This window comes from Solea senegalensis, linkage group LG15 (genome assembly GCF_019176455.1).
Source record: "Solea senegalensis isolate Sse05_10M linkage group LG15, IFAPA_SoseM_1, whole genome shotgun sequence".
NCBI lineage: Eukaryota > Metazoa > Chordata > Actinopteri > Pleuronectiformes > Soleidae > Solea > Solea senegalensis.
In genome coordinates, this window is record NC_058035.1 from 3,684,817 (window position 1) to 3,704,701 (window position 19,885).

A 19,885-nucleotide genomic window follows, 5' to 3' on the forward strand; every position below is an offset into this window, starting at 1 on the left:
GTTGCGCTCCGCCGGCTTTAAAGTATTCAGAAATCTTGTTACAATAAGAAGGGATGACATAGGCGTTTATAAATGTCACCGCCACAGTCAAGTGGGTTGTAACCAGTTGGCACAACAGTTTTAGCATGTGTCAAAGCGTGTTATCCACTCGCCGTGTCCCCCGTACCTGCCTGTCTCATTACAACCCTGGTATTTAGCACCAGCTCGGCGGGAGCGCGGCAGACACTCGTTGCCAAGTCAGACGGTCCCCGGGTTTTTTTTTTTTTTTTTTTGAAGGCCCCCGCGAGCTCGTGTGGTGGCGCGACAAGGTTTCCGCGGGAAGGAAGGTCCTCGTGTCCAATTAGAGGAGCTGACGTGACACGTGCTCGCACTCCCCCACTGTCAGGCAGCTTGTCAGGTAGGGGCTTTGAGAAGCACACGGTGGCATTATTCCACAGCGTGTTATCAGCAAGTGACCTGTGAAATCCACCACCGGGGGGAAATTGATTGAAATAAGTAGTTGCTGTTGAGCATGTATTTTCTCCCATTACATGAACCGTGGTTATCTTTCAAGAGAAAGTATACCTGTGTGTGTGTGTGAGAGTGTGTTCCACCCCCTACAGCAGTAAGGAATAGCATTCATTGATTTGATTTTAATTGGGCCCCCTTTTTTTGTCCCACAGTATCGTTAGAGGACTGTTTTGTAATGGATTGTCCTCACTAAGTCCCAGCATCAGTCCTCTGCCACAGGAAAAGACAGACACAGGCGGCAGAGAGGTGGGGGCATCTTGACAGATGAGGATCTTTTCCCCTCCTCTTCTTCCTTCCTGCCCCCATTTCTAGTATCATCCACATCCAACAAGCCCTTAAAAGATTCCACCCTCCCCGCCCCTCCCGACTGCCGCATTTTGATTGAAATTCATCGGCAAGTTTATTGAGAAATGAATGAGGGAGGCAGCGCGGTATTGACTTTGAGAGGAAAACACAACTCATCTTGAATGAGGGGGAAAACGTGGCCGTAATTTAGCCGCCATCGATCCGCGCCCCGTCCATGTATTGATCTTCATTTTACAATATTAATTTGCGCTCGCAATCAGCTGTGAAGGGAACCCATTTGATTTCTGTTGGCTGGTCATGTGCGAGAGTCCGCCCCGGCGTCCTTCGAGAAGTGGCACACATACTTTAGATGTCATCTAAGAGGATTGAACAGGTGTCTTTGGCCCTTTCTAATAATACAACCAATATGAGGGGAGTCTGAAATTATGGATCCACAATCTGTAACATTGCTCCCTTTTAACCGTGTTAATTACATTTTATCTGTTGCAGGAGCAATATCTGCTGGAGACTGTAACTGTCTAGGCTTTTTTTTCCCCCTTTCTCTCATCTGTATTGGCTCAAAGTTCATGAAATTTCAATGATCATTGATCTGTCTCCATTGATTTATCTTAACTGCAGATCTTTGAAATTTTAATTTCCTGTTCATCTCGAGACCGCTGGAGATGGAATCACTCAGTGATAACGGGGGCTACAGTGGATGGAGGATGATATGGTCAGTGTAAAAAAAAAAAAAGAAAAGAAAAGAAAAGACAGATGAGGTTTGCTTTTGCGTGGGTTTGCTGTGAAAATTCCAATTTTACCTGGTTTGTTTTTTGCTTTTTTTAAAAAAAAAAAACAAAAAAAAAACCAAAAGATGGTGTCTCTCCATCTGCATGCGTGTTCTGTATCCTCTCAACTCTAGAGCATCTCCCGAGCATCTTACCCCTCTGTGTGCACAGTATTCAATTTTAACTCCTTACAGTAACAAGTACGCGACATTCCCACTCCCTCTGTGTCTCCAGTGCTGAGCATCAGCCAGATGAGGTCATTACAGTGTGTTGATGCCGCTCTCGACTGCATCCATCTCACCGACTGCAGGTGCCTAGAAGGCTTCAGTTCGACTGTTTGACAAGTCACAAATGCAATAACACTTAAATGAACTTCTGCCTGTGCTGTTTATCTGTCTCCCCCTTTCCAACTCCCACTCCACCTCTAATTTGTGTTAAGGGGAAAGAAAAAAATAACTGCTCAATGGTGTAGGAGGAGTGGAGATAAGCTCGAAGCAGTTAAGTATAATTAGCGAAAGTAATAGCTGGCAAATGGCAACAAGGCTAGGTTTTTATCTCCTGGAAAGATAGAGTTATCGTAATAAGCTGTAATGGCTGGCAGGAATGCCAGTACTCTGTGCAGGCTTCCATTCAGCCTCATAGACTTAACAAGGAACAATTTCCCTTAAATTTACTGCTTTGCTCAAACATTTCCCTATGTTTATACCCCGATACTGTAAGTCCATACATGTGTTCAATCCACTCCTGTATAGACGGAGCGAGGGCGCGCGGACGGCGCGCTGCCATGTAAGCACTTCTGGCTGCCAACGTCGGCCATGTTACACTGCTCCTGTAGAGCGGTTACTCATGTCCTATTTCTGGAGAACACGGGAGGAAGGAGCAGCAGACCTTGCTCGGATGCCATGTACTCGCCATCCACTCTACATTTTAAGTGAAGTGGCGAGACCGTGGCGGCTAAAGGCGGTGGTGGGGGCGGGACGGGTGTGAGGAGAAAGAAAAACGTGCAAGTGGCATGAAAGGGCAGGCAGATTAAGGCATCGGATCAAAATAAAATAAAAAAAAAAAGGACTGGGAAGTGCACACATTCCAGGCACAGGAATTCCACTGAAGCTCCGCCAGCGGGGGCCCGTGCGCATGCGCCATATTCAAAATTGGAAGTGATATGGTCACAGCTGCACATCGAGTCAGGCATTCCATTTCTTCATATTCTGAAACATGATCATTCGCTCTCCAGAGTAAGAAAATTACTGAAATATTCATGACAAAGATTTCTCCTTCTTCTTCTTCTTCCCTCAGTACTTCCATGAAAAAGAATCAGCCTCCTCAGCGGGTCCGTGCTTCACTCACTTTAGCATGTTAATTTTGCTCATATGTTGGGAGATAATTATTTTTTTTTCGTTCCTTTCTGCCGTGAAATCGGAGACATATGCGCCGTCACTTTGTTGTCGGTTAAACTCTAATCGTCTTTAAAATGAAAACCATGGAAACCCGATTCGCCAGCGATTATATCTCCCGGTGTTTAGCGCGAGCGAGAGGGAGGAAAGATATGAGCGACGTAATTGAACAAAACGTGTAACTTGTCTAAAAATGTGAGCGGAAGATGAGAGAAAATGAAAATTCTATTAGTCCGTAATGCCCCCACCGCTCCTCCCCTCCCCTCCCCTCCTGCTCTTCATCCCTGCAAAGTATTCAAATGCAGGCCCTGCCTTATACCTCCCTGTGTCTCTTTTTCTCTAATTATCCATGAGGTCAGTAAGCAAAATGGGGAAGAAGCCAGGAGATCAATACAAATTATCCCTGAGCAAACCAGTGCTGACAGTTTGAATTGCAGCATATGTTTACCCAAAATCAGGCAATTTATCTTAATATCAGGCGAGTAATGCAGCAGGGGTGAGAGGTCACACAATCTCTCCACCTCATAATTACCCGCCTCTAAAACAGGAAAGTGGTATTGATTGGCCGCGGGCCGGGAAGCGGGCGTGACTGGAACGTGCCAGCCCCCCCACACCCCTCACTCGCACACACACACTGCCACCACCCCCACCGCACCTCCTCCCTGTCCCTCCTCCCCTCGGCTAGACTCCCCACCCAGTGGAGGATTTATGGGATGTGTGTGGAGGGTTTCATGTTTCCATGCAGCGTCTGAGAACCCGTACAGGAGGGGTAATAGAGTAGGGTGAGTGTAGAGGAGGGGTGGGAGGGGTGGAAATGCTCCTTCCCTCCTCTTTCAACATTATTGTGCTGGAAGGATGAGGAGGGCCAAACTCCTTTTGGCATGCGTGGAGTCAAACAAGTGCATCGCGGGGCCTGTGGAGGGAAGTTAAGTTTACAACGGAGTGTGAAGTTGGAACATAGTGATGTGCCAAGGATTAAAAAGAGACACAGGGTGGGGGCTGTCAATGTGTGTGGTGTATGAAAGAGGAGGAGCCCCAATGATTCTTGTAAAAGCTCAGCGGCTGAAAGAAAATCTTTGCGCGACGGGGCGGGAAAAAAATGTGCGACAACGCGATGAATACACACACACACACACACATACATATAGATAGAACGCCATTTATCGCTCCAGATTGAATATAAGTGCTCAGTGTATATCATCAGCCGCTCGTACAGGATTATTGACATTGTCTGTGTCTGTCTGCGCCGCGCGTACATGCCGGGACTACAAAAGTGTCAACTCATCAGCTGACAGCACCGTTTAGCGCTAATGCAAGTCTCCATCAGCTGTCACAAGCATTTGCATGAAATCAATAGCAGATGGCGGTGTGTGTCACCAATTTCATTACGCCGGGGTTGTTACAAAGATCATCTCCATGATAGATGAGGCGGCGACGCGTCGACATGGGGAGATCATGCCCGCCGCTGGACTGCGACTGGCCAAACTCCGGGGCCCCCCGTTTTTTTGTTTTTTTTTCTAGACGCACACGGAGACATGTGTCAGGAAATATGTCGTCCATTACTCATTAAAATGCACGGCATGTCTTTTTTTTGGGGGGCTCTCAATCAAAACAATAACAAAAGACCTAGTTTGTTGACATCAGGAAGCAGCGTGGGATCATGGGAATTGGTGTCTTGTTTGGTCCTCCCCCCCCCCGCAGCGCGTACAAGTCTGACAAATGAACTCAACGAAACAAATAATGACAATTAATAACAAAAACAAAACCAGTACGGCGAATATTTCCTTCCTCGCGCTGACGTTTTGATCTAAATAAACTTACTGATGAAAGTAAACTAAAATCACAGCCTACTTTCCCCCAAATCAAACTCCTGAGGTCCACGCTTACAGTCGGGCATCATTATCATGGGAGGCACTTCAGGCACTCGTGCAACCTCGGCGTCGTCCTGTACTGTACCGTCTCTCCGGCTGCTTTCCCAGCATGCCTGGCGGGTTGCGCAGGCCCCAGCTGAGGCAGAGGACAGGAGAGCGTGATGTATCACCCTAAGAGAGCCCACTGACAGCCTCTGATGATGGATGGCCTGATTATGGAGTGCTTTTTACACATACACAATTTACATCACACTGAGCAGCAGGGTCTGGCAGGGCTGACATGCACATACACTCTCTCTCTCTCTCTCTCTCTCTCAGGCAGGCGTGTACACACACACACACACACATATGCATGCTCCTGTGTGTACACATGTATGAGACACCCAGGGTGCATAGATAAGAAAGGAGGTGGAAATAACAAAAGAAAAGGGGGCAAATTCCTCGCTACAGCCTTGTCATGTACGATCAATACGGCAGATCAATCCTTTATTAAGGAGAAGATGGTGCCCCCCCCAAACATTCCGACGTAGACCTTTTGTCGTTTCGGGACTCGTGATGACATGTCAAATCAGATTTCCTGCAGTGTGTGTGTGTGTGTGTGCTGTGTTTGTTGTGGGTGTTTATTCAGGTGTGCATTACAGGGGGGTGAATACCACTGTATTTACCAGCGAGATCCTTGCTATCGATTAGCGCCCTGCATTGTCCATGCTTGAACACATAATTGCTCCATTTGATCACGGTCGAGCCGGCAATTACAGGTTTTTTTGGCCGAATAAGCGATGCATGCGTACAGTACACGTGTGTGTGTGTGTGTGTGTACTACTACTGTACAAGTGTGTGTAGATGATAGGGGGAACAAAAGAAAGTGTGAGAAACATAAATGTTCATTTTCCTGCTGTGACTGCCTGGCTTGTGCTTCAGTGGCCCCACTTGCCTGCCTGCCTGCCTCTGTGTGTGTGTGTGTGTGTGTGTTTGAGGGTGGTGGTGGAGGCATTCACATTCTCTGGTGTTCAGCAGGTTCAGCGAGCTGTGCGGTGTTAATGCTGAAATTACATGCTGAGTAATGAGTGATGGGCCAAATTACAGGCTGAACAATGAATAGAGGCAGGCAGCTCTTATTAGTCTCCATAGAAAGCCATTGATTTATGAAGCGCCTTGCTCGCTGGAGTTACTCTCCTGAAAATGATATCTACATTGAGAAGTGATGTTCTCTATTAAGTCGTTCCTTCCCCCTTTACACTGCTCTCCTCCTCCTCCTCCTCCTCCTCTCCTCTGCCCTCCCTCCCTCCCTTGCCGTGTCCTGCCTGTGAGTGTACACATGATTGTTTAGAATCAGGCGGAGCTGTAAGGAAGCCTTCAATTACCCATTAGGACTGTCAGACATAAAACGCCCTGCTCTCACCAAAGTCTGGGTTATGATTCATTTACTTTGTGCCTCTGATTCATCGCCCAATATGCCTCATGCCCCAGATTACTATTTGAGGGGTGGGAGAGATTAATGGCTGCATGGGATCTGTTGCCGTATTTCACGGGCCCAGTGTTGCAGTACAGTCGGTGCGGAGGGGTGAAATGACAGCAACCTCCACTAGATCAATGTGTGGACAGCCGTTCACAGATTATTAAAGCTCTGTTAGATTAAAAGACCCCTGCGATGTAGTTTGCTGTAGTCAATATTCTGGAGCGGATAAAAAGGGGGCGGGTCTCAGACTGATGTAGGCCATCGCGGCTGTTAATGGAATAACACTCGATGACACGAGTGTCAGAGGAGCTCGTGTCATTTCTCCAAACCCCCGGCGGTCACTGATGTTTCATAAAACATTGTCTCACCCCTGAGGTTTCCTTGAAATGAGGCATTCCGAAACGACTCCTGCTCCGTACAGTAAACTCTCAATTAGCTCCTTCTGTCGCTGGCAAAAACGAACCCTAGAAAGGATTCTAATTTCTCCCCGTCTCCCCTTCTTTTCAGCCCTGAACGAGCCAACCATCGACTACGGCTTCCAGAGGCTGCAGAAGGTCATCCCCAGACACCCCGGAGATCCTGAGCGGTTACCAAAGGTTGGTACAGTTTCATGTGCAGTAAAGCAAATGACAGAGTAGTAGAGAGCGCCGGGTTTTGTTGGGTTTTTTTTTCAATCCGACCGAATGTGATAAATAAACAAAAACATCAGCGTCCACACAGAACTGTGACCCGCAAACCGTAACAGCTTTGCTTCACATATGTGGCTCAGCCACTAACCAGCGTGGTAATGGTATTGGTATTGTGTGCGGCGAGAGGCGTAAACTCTCTGTGTGGTAAAATGGCTCAATCAGGCGTTTTCCTCTCCAGTAGTCTGTGGAGATGGTAATCTGGTCAGAAACGACGTCTGCGCCCTCATTACCCCACTCATGTTTTCCTTTCATTTTCTGCAGCTCGATTTGGTTTAATCTTTTGTTTACAGAACCCTGTGCCGTAAACCCCCTCGTCTTACTACAGCTAATAGACAAAGACTGCATGTTATTATGCTTTGGCTTTCTTATTGTTTTCTTTTGAACCTGGGTGAAGGACTTGAAAGCCTCATCAGTTTGAGACACACCAATAGGCTGCCATATTGAAAGACTTGGAAACTAAGGTGCTCGGGGTTTTTTTTTTTTTTTTACTTCCCTTTTCCTTCAGAAACTCTTTGATTCTTCGGAGTCTTTTTCATTCTCTTTGATTCGTCTACTCTTTTCATTTCCTATTGATAAAATCTATCTGTGTTTTCACTAATTGCTGCCCTGCCAGTAACCATTCCACTGACTGACATTCCAGATGTGTGAGGTGTAATAATATGACTGATTAGTCCGCTCAGAAACCCCTCGGCAAGTAGTAAAGTGGCGGCCACCTCGGAGTTTTAATAATACTGTAAAACCTTTAAAGACCTTATCTATTAAATCCCAGCATGCAACACAGCAATATCATTAAGGTCCAATGGACAATTTAATAAAGAACAGACTGTGTGGTAGCTATAGATGTTTGACCAAGGCAACGTGGAGAAATGGAACATCACAGTTAGTCGCTGGTTCGGTATATGAAGTGTTTCAATTAGACTCAATCCCTGTGGAGACAGGAAACAACACCCGGACATGAAATGTTACTCTAATTTCAACCGAGTACACTTACCTTTAATATCCACACGGCTCGCGCTCTATCTCCGCGGGCATCACTGGTCAATCTAGGCGCACTATTTCTATGTTATAAAGTCACAGTGTCTTTTTTTTTGTGTGTGTGTGTGGAAAATCGGTTGTTTTTTTGAACAAAGGGAACGGGGCGATGTTAACCACGGCTCTGCTTGCACAGAGAGCTCACTTCTTTCTTTCTCTGGATACAAAGGCTCTTGTTTTTTTGGCCCCCGCCAGACAGATTTTGACACTGAACCCGAGATTAGTTTCCTGGGTGCGCGTATACTTAATATAGCATGCTCTCCCAGCCTTTGCATGAAACAATCACAGAGTGAGATGAAACCCTGCACTTCCAATAAACAACATAAATATTTGATTTGCTCTCTAATGGACCCAAATATGGGGTTCAGGGGGCATGTAAATGATCCCGCCGAGTGATTCGTCATTGTTAAGCTTGCCATCTGAGGGTCAGCTCTCGGGGTCAAAAGCACATACCCAATAAAACAGCCCGCGGCGCGCCGAGCCCCGGCGTGTACGTTTGGAATGAGAACAGAAACAGGCATATAGAGAACAGCCATTACAGGGGCAGGTGAGGTAGGGAGACTCTATAAAAAGAAGATAAAGCTGGAGGACGCGCGGTGTGCATTAGCGGAAAGGCAAATCGACACCAGGCCCACTCACCGCCGCCTCTCGCGCCCCTCCCTCCCTCCCTCCCTCCCTCCTCCCCATGACTTCACCCTTCAGTTGATAATATTACTGCGCTATTGATTTCCACCAGCCTTCTCCCTGGGACCAGTAAGACACGTGGTAATTGTAAGGAGACAGAAAGCCAATATGGGAGTGCTCATGGATAGCAAGGGATGCACGCTAATATTGTTGCTACACTGAGGAAAAAAAAAGAAGAAGAAGGAGAAAACGGGGGGGAAGCTGCCTCTGATTGAAGTTTACCTCGTAATTCTAAGACAACATCGCAGATGACAGTCTGACCCTGTGGGAGGAGTGGAGATATAAAAATTCAATGCAAAGTCCAGGGTGAATATGAAAGTAATAAGTGTGAGCAGTCAAGTGATGAGAAGGGAGATTGGTTTGCGGGCATCGCGTTAAGTGAAGAGAGACTTTGGAATTCACCCTCCTTTTTAAGATCTTGTTATAAAACAATTTTCTATTCATAATATAAAAAAGACAATTTATAATACCATTTTGTGCCCTCTGGCAGTAATGGACAAATAGACTGGATATCACATTATATCACACTCAATTTCTCTCTTCTGTAACAAATTAGATTCATTATGAAATTAAAAGTGGAAACTCAATATTGTTTTATTATTAAGCTGATTGCTTTGCTTTCTTTGCTTTCCCAAAAAAAAAAACGAGCGTAAGCCCATTCTCTTCCAATTCTTTGTGTAATCCACAAGGAGAAAATATTACAAATGTGTTCATGTCAAGCAATTACCCATGTATTTAAATGAATCTCTCTTCCTGTGCTCTTTGAAGTACCTTCATCTAATGGCCCTATGCTTCTAAATGCATTCATTACCTCGGGCTAGAGCTAACAGAGTAATTGCCTTACAGTTTTAAAATGGCATTAGCACTCCGAGCTACATAACCTAGGCCCTCTTTTATTAACCGCGATAATATAAATACAACATCCATGTTAATCTAGTGCTTGAAGAATCACGTTCAGGCCACACTGTATTATTGTTACGGCACGTCATTGGCACGTTATGGTTTTACTTCCTCTCTCTCTCGTTTTTTTTTCCCGCTCCTAAATCCGAGGTGATCTGTCGGCGCCGCAGCTCGGCCGTTTAAACTGTTGTCGAACGCGAGACCTTTATGCAGAAAAAACAGGCAGAACAATGGCGAAGGGGGGGATCTGTCACGCATTTGTCACAACAGCAAACAACAGAAATCATTCGAGGCCTTTAATTGTTTCAATTTACATGGGTGTGTGTTCTGATATGTCTCCATGACAAGAAAGCCAATTACACTTATGCTAGAGTAGTATTGAGATTTACATGGAAATGCCCTCGGAACACTATTCCGCGCTAATCGTATTCACAGCGTGAGCCGATATGCATGGGAGCGTTTTCGTCAGCGGGGGAAAAAAAAACAAAACAAACTTCTGCCTTGATTGGGTGCAGCACTTCTCATCATCCGCCGATATGACTAGGTTGCCACTTAAGCATAGCCCTGCGAGTCAGCGTGGTTAGTTAAGACACCGCGCGGTAAACGACAGATTAAGGATGAGAGGCAATATCGTTTCCTCTCCTCCTTCTTCCAAGCTGTCCTTATGTCACCGCCGCAAAGTACCATATGGACAAGGAGGGCGAGGACGTTTTAAAGAGAATGAAACATGGCGCGCGGATGTGACAGTCTTAATTGCTTTAATTGTTGTTTAAAATTGAGAACCATGTAGGAGATCTTGAAATATGATAGAATAGATTATTGGTAATTATTAACTGCAGACAAAAAGAAAGGAAACCACTTTATCTCACTCAGCAAGAGAGAGAGAAATCTGTTCTGCCTGATGAGAACACATCAAGACAGCTGGTCCTCTCATTTAGTCTACCTGCCTCACGACAACCATAATTCTTTATTTGTATGCAAACTAGATGCATGCAACGTTGAGCATACACACCAATTTCAGAGGTAAATGCCCATTCTAAGAGCCACCCATCCGGTAACGTGGGGTGGATTAAGCGATATGTTTCTATAAGAGAGCATGGCATACGCTGGAAGTGGCTTCTACAGTGATTCATCTTGATAAATCAAGGGCTGTGGTAGATATGCTCCTCAGGATGAAAGGGCCCGCGCACACGCTCCGTACACACTTACATGCGCCGCGCCTCGCGAATGCAGGCCAAGTCTTGGAGGCCGCTGTTTGAAGGCGCGAAGGCTGTGTTTACATTCATTTACGGCAGCTGCCGTCTTAATCCCACACTGCTATTGCCAAGTGATGGAACACTTCAGACAAATTACCGGGGCCCGCAAAAGAAAACATAGCGAATGTGGGAAGAAAACAAGCGCCATCTGAGATGTTTCTAGTGACAGATTTGCATTGCTTTTAACCACGGGTTCTAACAGCGCCGTCGACAAATCTCCGCTCTGCAGCAGGTGACAACAAGAGAGTGTTTTTAAAAAAACAAAAAACAAAACACATGCAAAAGCCATGTCTGCAACTTGCCTTTGTCAGATTAAATACACTCTTAAAGGAGCAGAGGGGGTTTTTCATGGAGCATATTGCCTTCTGTATTATGGAAAACAAAGGGAGCAGTCTGGTTCCTTGAGAGGGATTTAATTGTAAGTGGTGAATTCAAAGAGCAGATAAAGACACACCGACGGGGCCAAACCCCACCTAGAGCTGAAAGCCTGAACCAGAGTGGGGGGAAACAGGATCTGGGGCCAACTCATTTTCACTGTTAAGAGCCAAAGCAACACAGCTAATCCGCATTGTCAAGCAGGGGCAAGCATGCAGACATGGATAAGACCACATCCTGAGCATCCGTGTCCCCAAGGCACAAGCACCCAGCTCTTGCTGGATGGGAAGTCATTTGTGAAGTCCTTTGCAACATCCAGTCAAAGAGGTTAATTGAAAAATTCCTTAATGTCATTACAACAGAACTAGATTAACCCACAGCTAATTCACTTTATTGTTCTGAGGAGAGGGGACGCGGCACTGAACTCCGGTGCAAAACGTGCAGCCTAGAATCAGGGGTAAGGTGTTGTGGTTTTTTTTTTAAAGGGCTATGCCAGTTTAATTAAGATAGGGAACACTATTCACTGCTCGGCATGGTTGGACGGAGCAAAGTGCTCGTGCTGTTGAAATGGGGGGCGTCTTAAATCAGAGTGGCTTTTATTTGGCTGAACATGTTAACATTTCTAGATATTGGGAGGGGGGTGCGGCCAAACGAGCGCGAGTAAAGGTAGCGGCCGGATACATCGTATGGTTGGATATCGGAAAAATTAAGAAACGGATAATCCAATGTCATCCACAAAACTGTAAATATTACAAAAATACCTCGAAATCACCCACACTGACGTCCACTCATATGCTTTAGTGCTGATTGTTCTCTACTAAATGGGAACATAATTTACAAAATTGCCATTATGTTGCACTGGAGAACATCTGAACTTAGCGATTAGCTACTCAGGAAAATGTTTACTGACGTTAAAGCAGCATTTTATGAACTTGCGTCATCACAAACGTGGCGTAAAAGACGGGCAGATCGGGCAGATGCGTACGGTTGGGATATCAGTATTGCATTAGACACACAAACGTGCTACGTGGTGCTATGCCAACTAAACATCTCTGCAGCCGTGACGTGTAATGTTGGCTTTGAAAAGTGTTTGCAGCGAGGGGTCACGCGCTTGACACGGCTGAGCTTTAACGTTTACTCTCTGTGTGTGCGTTTCCCTCGTCAGGAGGTGTTACTGAAGAGGGCGGCCGATCTCGTCGAAGCCCTGTATGGAATGCCCCACAACAATCAGGTCTGTACTCACACAGCTGCTACATCAGAAACCACTGAACATTTAACTGACGATCGTATCACCAAAGGGTATTTCCACCACTATATGTGGAACAATGTAGGCCACATGCGTAGTGAGTTAACCATATAGCCATGAACCATGCATCAAAGCCAAACGCAGAACCATAAATAACAGAAAACCTCTGCCTTCTCCTCTGTGCTTCTCAGGAGATCATTCTGAAGAGGGCAGCCGACATCGCCGAGGCCCTGTACAGCGTTCCCCGCAACCACAACCAGATCCCCTCTCTCGCCAACACAGCCTCCCACGGCATGATGGGAGTTAACTCCTTCGGCAGCCAGCTAGCAGTCAATGTGTCTGAGTCACAAGGGAATGACCAAGGTATGTGATTTAGGGTATGGCTCCACAACTGAGTGGGTCCTTAAAAGTGGGGTCCAGGGAGCTGCAGGGGTCCTTGAGGGGATTCCTGGGGCGTTTGCAGCAAAATGAGTAATAGTTAGATTTTCACTTTTCACTTATTAGCACGGGGAAAAAAAAAAGGGATATAAATTGTGGTTTTTGAGCAGCAGGTTCGCCGCTTCCACCCTCACTGACAACATAAAGAGTTCAAGGTCCAGTGAGAGCGTTATTGGCAGGCACTGAATATTCTACCCTTAAGTACGTCTGTATTAGTGCATAATGAACTCCAAAATAAAAACTGTGGTTTCCAGAGCCTCAGCGTAAGCCTGTTCCACATACTTACGTATGTTCTGCAACGCACAAACTAGCCGGAGCATGTTCTGTGTTCTAAAGCGGCCGCTTGTGACGCAAATAAATCAGGATAACAACCTTTCTGGTGTGCCGAGGCCACCGTAGTTCCCTCTGAACTACGGTGGCGTGGGACTCTTTTTTAGAAACCTTCAAATATAATTATACAGACAAAAAACCTCCTACAACAAGCTAAAATATGATTCAACTGCCACAAATGTACTACGTGTTTGTGATTACTACTAATTCAGCCCGAGTATTGTTTTCCTGGCAAATGTTGTACAAAAGTAGGTGATTGAATTCCCCCCTTTTACCATCTTCTCCCCGTGTTTTTCCAGTGGGCTACAGCCGGAACACCAGCAGCGTGTCCCCCCGGGGCTACATCTCCAGCAGCACCCCGCAGCAGTCGAGCTACAACACCGTCAGCAACAGCATGAACGGCTACGGCAACGCCGGGATGAACCTGGGCGTGCCAAGCTCCCCAGGGTTCCTCAACGGATCCTCTGCCAACTCCCCATATGGAAGTGAGTAGCCTGCCACCATCACACGCCGTAGTAGCACTAAGCTGCTGCTGATTTAATTCCAGCTCCCCACATTCGTTTTCACTTCGATGAATCACGCCTGACAGGGTTATAACTTTATTGATGGTGATAATATATTACTATTCATTCACCGGGGCTTGTTTAGTTTTAGTGCTGCGGAGAACACACACGTGTAGTCCCCCGGAATAGAAGGAGTAGTCATTTTTATGTGCATTTCAACATGTGCCACCTGTATTTGCTCAACCGGACAAGATGTTGATGGTAGAGGCCCGTGAGTACCGATCGTGTATCCCCCGCTGGCAGAAATACTATCCTCGTCTTACCTTAACTGCCCTCTCCCTCTTGTCTTGAGCACTACTCACAGCACGTTCTCCCTCTCCTCCCCCTTTCCTCCTTCTCCCTCTCTTTTCCTTTCCCCCTATCGTCTCCGCAGTTAAACAAAAGAGCGCCTTCGCCCCTGTGGTCCGACCCCAGGCCTCCCCACCCCCCTCCTGCACCAGCGCCAACGGCAACGGACTGCAAGGTGAGCCCCCCTCACCCCCTCATCCCTTCCCTACGGACTACTGGTCAGATACCGCTGCTCAGGCCTCTGTCCGGTTCGGTGAGGGATTTATCATTATGAATATATGCATTTTGACAGGCCAATTTACACCTTTCACTTCATACACACACACACTTGCACACAGAATGTCTTCACACACACGCACACACACACACTTGTATAGGACTCCGAGCGCCGCCTGTGCAAACACACATGCAAACGCGCATCCTCGTTGCCCTTTCGTACAAATGATGTGCTCCGATGTCGCGGGATAAGACCTCCCCAGAATTGTTTTAGTAATTATGTTTATTAGGTTTTGTGCATGTGTCACGACCGACATGATTGCTTTGAAAACAAGCTTAGCTCGGTAGCGTGCGTGTGTGTGCCCCAAGATTAATAACATTGGGCTTAATGAAGTGGGAAATTAAAGTTCATCTTGCTACACGTTCATACTTATTAATACATGTTGTGCAGAAATTAATGAGCAATGCTTTGCCATCATCTGCGCTGGCAAACTTAAAAGCATTCCAACCATGACTCTACAAATATACTCAGAGCAATATAATAATATATCATCCCAGCACTTCACTAGTCGCCTAATTGTTAAAACGTGTGAAAATACTGAATAAATAAACTTGCCGGGTGAGGTACAGTTGCTAATGATATCCTAAGCAGATGGTCCTGGTAAAATAAAGGAAGCTACCTTTGATCTTGACTAATCTCTCTCGGATAATGACACACGGGGACGACTTAGGGGGAAAGTGAAAAGGCAGGACTAATGCGCTGCACGGTGCTTAAGGGTGGAGGGTGAGGAGATGAGGGGAGGAGAGGCAGCGGCAGCAGGGATCTGAGGGGAGTCCGTCTGAGGACCGTCTCGTGCTGTACAGCATTGTGGGCATTGTGGGAAGTGACCGTGTTGTTGCTCTGCCGTCACCGCGGCAGCCTCTCCGGGGAGTCTGGGCCACTGTTTGCCATTACCCCCCCCCCACACACACACACCTCCACCCGCCGCCACCTCCAACGCCAGGAGAAATATCACACATGGCAAGAGTGGCGTGCTGGGGGCTGAAATGTCAGTGCAGGAGGGAGGTTTTCAAACTCTCCCTGTTAGGAGGGAGGTGTAGCATCAGCAGCAGCAGCAGCAGCAGCAGCAGCAGCAGCAGGATGGTGGACACAGCAAACACTCACAGGCACATACGCAAACAGGCACATTAGGGCTGCACTTACACCAACATTCACACACACGCGCACCAGTACATGCATGCATGCACACACACACACACACACAGTAAATAACAATGTATTTTCTGTATTTTTTTTGTACATGTACATTTACAGCCACGTCTTTTTTTAATTCAAAAAGTTAATCTCTGTGTTTCTCTGTCTCTCTCTCTCTCTCTTCTCTCCCTGCAGCCATGTCCGGCCTGGTTGTCCCTCCAATGTAAATGCACTTTCATCATCTCAAGCACCAGTTGACACTCTACCACTTCAGAGGACAACAGAACATAGCCCCTGCCACCTGCCCCCTGCAGCCCCGCCCCCAAACACCTCCTCTCCAGCACACCACAAAAACGCTGGTGTAATGTATAGTCAATCGCTTGTTTTTTTGTTTGAAGATGAAGAGGGAAAAAAAAGACTTTTGTCCAACCTACAGAAAAAAAAGGATTTCACAAAGGAACAATATTTTTTTTTTCTCTGTGGGATTTTGTTTTTGTTTCTTTGTTTATTGTTTTTTTTTTTTTCTCCTCTCCATTCTATCACCCTTGAAGAGGACACGGGGATGACGAAGGGTTTATTTTGTATACCTGTTGGGATTTTTTTCGGACATGTCCAATCAACCACACACATTCAATACTGGAAGGGACTCTGTGGACTCACCATCACGGTTGTAAAGTAAAAACACTGATGTACAGTACATTTGCCAATGAACTTGTTTGCCTCAGAAAAATGTTTTTGTTTGGTTTTCTCTCTTCTAACAGATCCACAACAGTTGTGCGTCTTTATAATGTGACTTTTTTGTTTTGTATTTTTACGTGTGAGGAAAAATACACCAGGGGCCAAGACAGTTTGAACACTTCAACTGGAAAATATATATGGAGTTATATATATCGTGTAGAAAAATCGATCATAAAAGTACAACAAATAAGAGTTAAAAAAAAAAAACAGGGGTGGGGGCCTGGGTGGGTACGGATGTATCATGTTTCATTCCTGCATTTTAACTTAAATTTTGTAATTTATTGTAGGTAGAAATCATCATCCTCAAAAGTTAAGAAAAAGAAAAAAAAATAATTCCACTTTGACTCAACAAGCACACTGACGTGTACAAAACACTGCTCTGTTGATGAATATGATGTACTTCCATGTCTAGAGCTTCCTTTTAAGCAAGTGTGTTTTGCCATGTTTTTCAACTTTTTTGCTAGCACTGTATATTAATGCATTCCTAGGCTACTGTGAAGTCTGTTTCTTGTTGATGAGGAGCAGTCTCCCCCTTCTAGCTCCAGCTCTCTCCCCCCCCACCCCCCTATGTGTTTTATATGTGGTTAAAAAAAAATTGTAGACTATTGTGATATTGCCAAACTTGTGCTAAATATTTATACATCTGTCTTTTTCATGTTCTTTTAGATCGACAAAAAAAAAAAAAAAAAAACATTTGAAAAATTGAGAATCCATCGAGAATGTAGGAGTGTAGTAAAAAAAAAAAAAAAGCATCGTCATATTTCCGTTCAAACACACACTTGCGCTCACTGAGGGAAATTTTGTAACATATCAACTATAAATAATGTATTTATCTCTGAAATTTTGTATATTGCTTTTCATTATGTATGTATTAATCGTCATTGCCCTTAATATAGTGATGCAGCACAGATAATTCAGCCAAGAACTGTTGCCTTCATTTGTTTTCTTTTTGTATTTGATGAAATGCAATGTGCATATATTTCACATGTATCCTCGAAAACATCTTTTTTTGTTGTTACTCCGTCGAGACTCTCTGTCCATTTTTTTTTTTTTTTTTCTTAAAAGGGGAAGTCAAACTTCATTGTTTATTTTTATATTGATTTTAAATTATCTATACAGACCATTTTTGGAGAAAACTTTGTTGGTTGTATTGTCAAATAAATTGTTTGTGACCCATATGATAGTTGTTAAGATCCAATAGAGACTAATGTGCATGAGGGACAACCTTGGAGATAAAAAGAAACACTCCATTCGTGGTTGTACGTTTGTTTTTTTCCTTTTCCCGTTTCGTTTTCTGTTTTGTAGAATGTATAGAAGTCATTTTTACTCACCACTTATGACTCTGCCACATAGCTTACATGTGTTTACAGGGAAGAAAAATTCAAAAATGTCAACATTTGGAATGGAAACAGAAATGAAATAAGTGATGTTTTATTAAAATTTTCAGTAAAAAAAACCTCACCAGCTCCTCAACTGTGGACTTCTTCAGTTACCAGTGCAGTTTGGCTGGCAGACCAACTGACAATCAGGACTTAAAGAGAAAGACAGTAGACACACTTCGGAGGACAAAACCTAACCTGTGACTCGTCTATAAGTTGTAGTGCTTGCCATGACTTTGCCATAGAGATAACTGTTTGAAAAAAACCTGTGTAACATCCATAAAAGATGAAAACTGCTCTTTTACTCTACGACATTTTTTCCAACAAAGCACCACGACACTGTTGCATCTTCCCACTGGTCTCTACATGTATCTGCTGGTGCTTCAAACGGTTCATTGTAGTCATTCATAAACAACATCACAAGCTTCTTATTCAAAGCACCCTAAACGGGGCTCATTCAAATCCCTCATTTTATTGCATTAAGCCACCTAGTTAATAAAGAATCGATACATTGAAAGAGCAAGGTTATCCTTTGTCTATAAGGGCTGGTATCGTTTTGAACCTCTTATAGTTTGAGCACTCAAAGGGACGCACCGTGAAATCTATACTCATCAAGTGGGTCAAACAGGAGGAGAGGAGTGTTTGAGGGAAGAATAGTGGTTCCCCCTCAAAAACAACTGAGCATCTTATCTGGCATCCCGACTAGGTCACAAAATGTCAATTTCTCATCAAGGCAACATTGTCCAAAGCCACCTCTGCCTTTAATGCACAATTAAACGTCCGCAGCCTGAGTGGCAATCAGCATATCACAGCTTATTATGTCAGCCGGCATGCACGGATCTCTCATGGCAGCGGGAGATAGTCGGCGAGTCGCTGATAGCGCCGAGGACGGAGACACTCAAAAGAGCGATTTAAATTTCGGCCGCGACCGCCTCGCGCCTTCAAATCATTCCCCCGATAATCCGACGTGTCTGATAACAATAGCCACACATCTGCTTCCTGACATTGTATTATCTGTTTTAGATACACAAACGCAGGTTTGGCTCTATTGCCTCCCCTCACTGCTCTATTATTCAATGACAAACTGTGGTTTATTTTCGTCTTAACTGCCCTACAACTGAAACCAAGGAAACTGTCTCTCATCACGGAAACAACAGCCAACAGAGCAAAAACAGAAACTGAGGGAAGAAGAAAAAAGAAAAAACTCTGAGGGTGAGAGCACAATAATAAAAAAAAAATGACAAGTTTGCTCAGTTGTTGCCAGTTTTAAGAGCACAGACGTCTGGCAGATACAGTATTTTGTCTCAGCAAGTTTCTCTGTACCCAACGACCAAGCCCTGAGCTCTGCCACACCACTCAATCATTGTGAGAGCCTCTTTATTGGAGAACTCTAATGGCCACCCTCCACCATGATCTTAATGTGTGCATTAAATATTTATAAATCCTGGGTCAATAATGCCCCATAACCAGAGCCTGACAGACCCCCACCGTACCATGTGGCTGCCTCGCTCTCAAACACAGGCTAAGGTCAAGGGGTCGCGCAATCAAAAGAGAGCGAGGCTCGCCACATCCATATGTTGCCACTCTTATCAAGACTTTCCTCAGTACTGGTTATCTGTCAAAGGAAAGAAATATTGAAAGCAATATCGATCTTAACTAGCCTTGTGTTGCCGAGGGCCACGCTTCAAACATCTGCTTGTGCATTGTTATATTTAAAAAAAAAAAAGAAAAGAAAAGAAAAAATCTCTTCTAAAAAAATATAAGCCTGGGCAATAATATCGAACGTCTCTGTCTGACGCAGTCTGCCCGACGATGACTATTACCACGTTCCCACTGGTCAAAAAGGAAAGAAGTGTTTCATCGCGGGTTTAAACGGGCGGTTTTTGACCAATGGGAATAAGTTTAATCGCTTTAATTTACTCCCGGGGTCAAAAGACCCAGACGAACGTGCTAATATTCTCTTCGACTGCTTCGTTTTGTTGGCAGCGACGCAAATTCCCGCGCCGTATGCCGTACGGTGCATCGTAAAGCGCTCTGATCCAGCTGTTAGCGTCGCCATTAGCCAGAAACACTTTTAAGGAACCCTTACTTTGGTACAACTTGGGGTTATTATTTGAATCAATTGAAAGATCAAAATAAAACAGACACAAAATAGTGACTATAACTGACAACGGGAATGGTGACGATTGCCTTATTTAGCGAGTTCAGACGCATGTTTATTAGCGTCGGCTACAATCGGGAACACGAGG

The 19,885-nt window shown here is 45.1% G+C and overlaps 1 protein-coding gene across 10 annotated transcripts in view; it reads left to right on the forward strand.

The window, feature by feature from the left end:
• The window catches only part of ebf3b (EBF transcription factor 3b), a 73,548-nt gene extending 57,733 nt beyond the window's left edge, over positions 1-15,815 (forward strand). For 6 of the 10 annotated variants that reach the window (XM_044045795.1, XM_044045798.1, XM_044045800.1 and 3 more), the window contains exons 11-16: positions 6,815-6,903; positions 12,409-12,474; positions 12,681-12,852; positions 13,557-13,742; positions 14,194-14,361; positions 15,715-15,815. In XM_044045795.1, coding sequence (XP_043901730.1) covers positions 6,815-6,903; positions 12,409-12,474; positions 12,681-12,852; positions 13,557-13,742; positions 14,194-14,361; positions 15,715-15,746 — 713 coding nt within the window. In that variant the 3' untranslated portion in view covers positions 15,747-15,815. The remainder of the gene's footprint in view (positions 1-6,814; positions 6,904-12,408; positions 12,475-12,680; positions 12,853-13,556; positions 13,743-14,193; positions 14,362-15,714) is intronic. The other 4 variants (XM_044045802.1, XM_044045805.1, XM_044045804.1 and 1 more) reach the window with 1 other exon arrangement.
• The last annotated feature ends 4,070 nt before the right edge of the window (positions 15,816-19,885 follow it).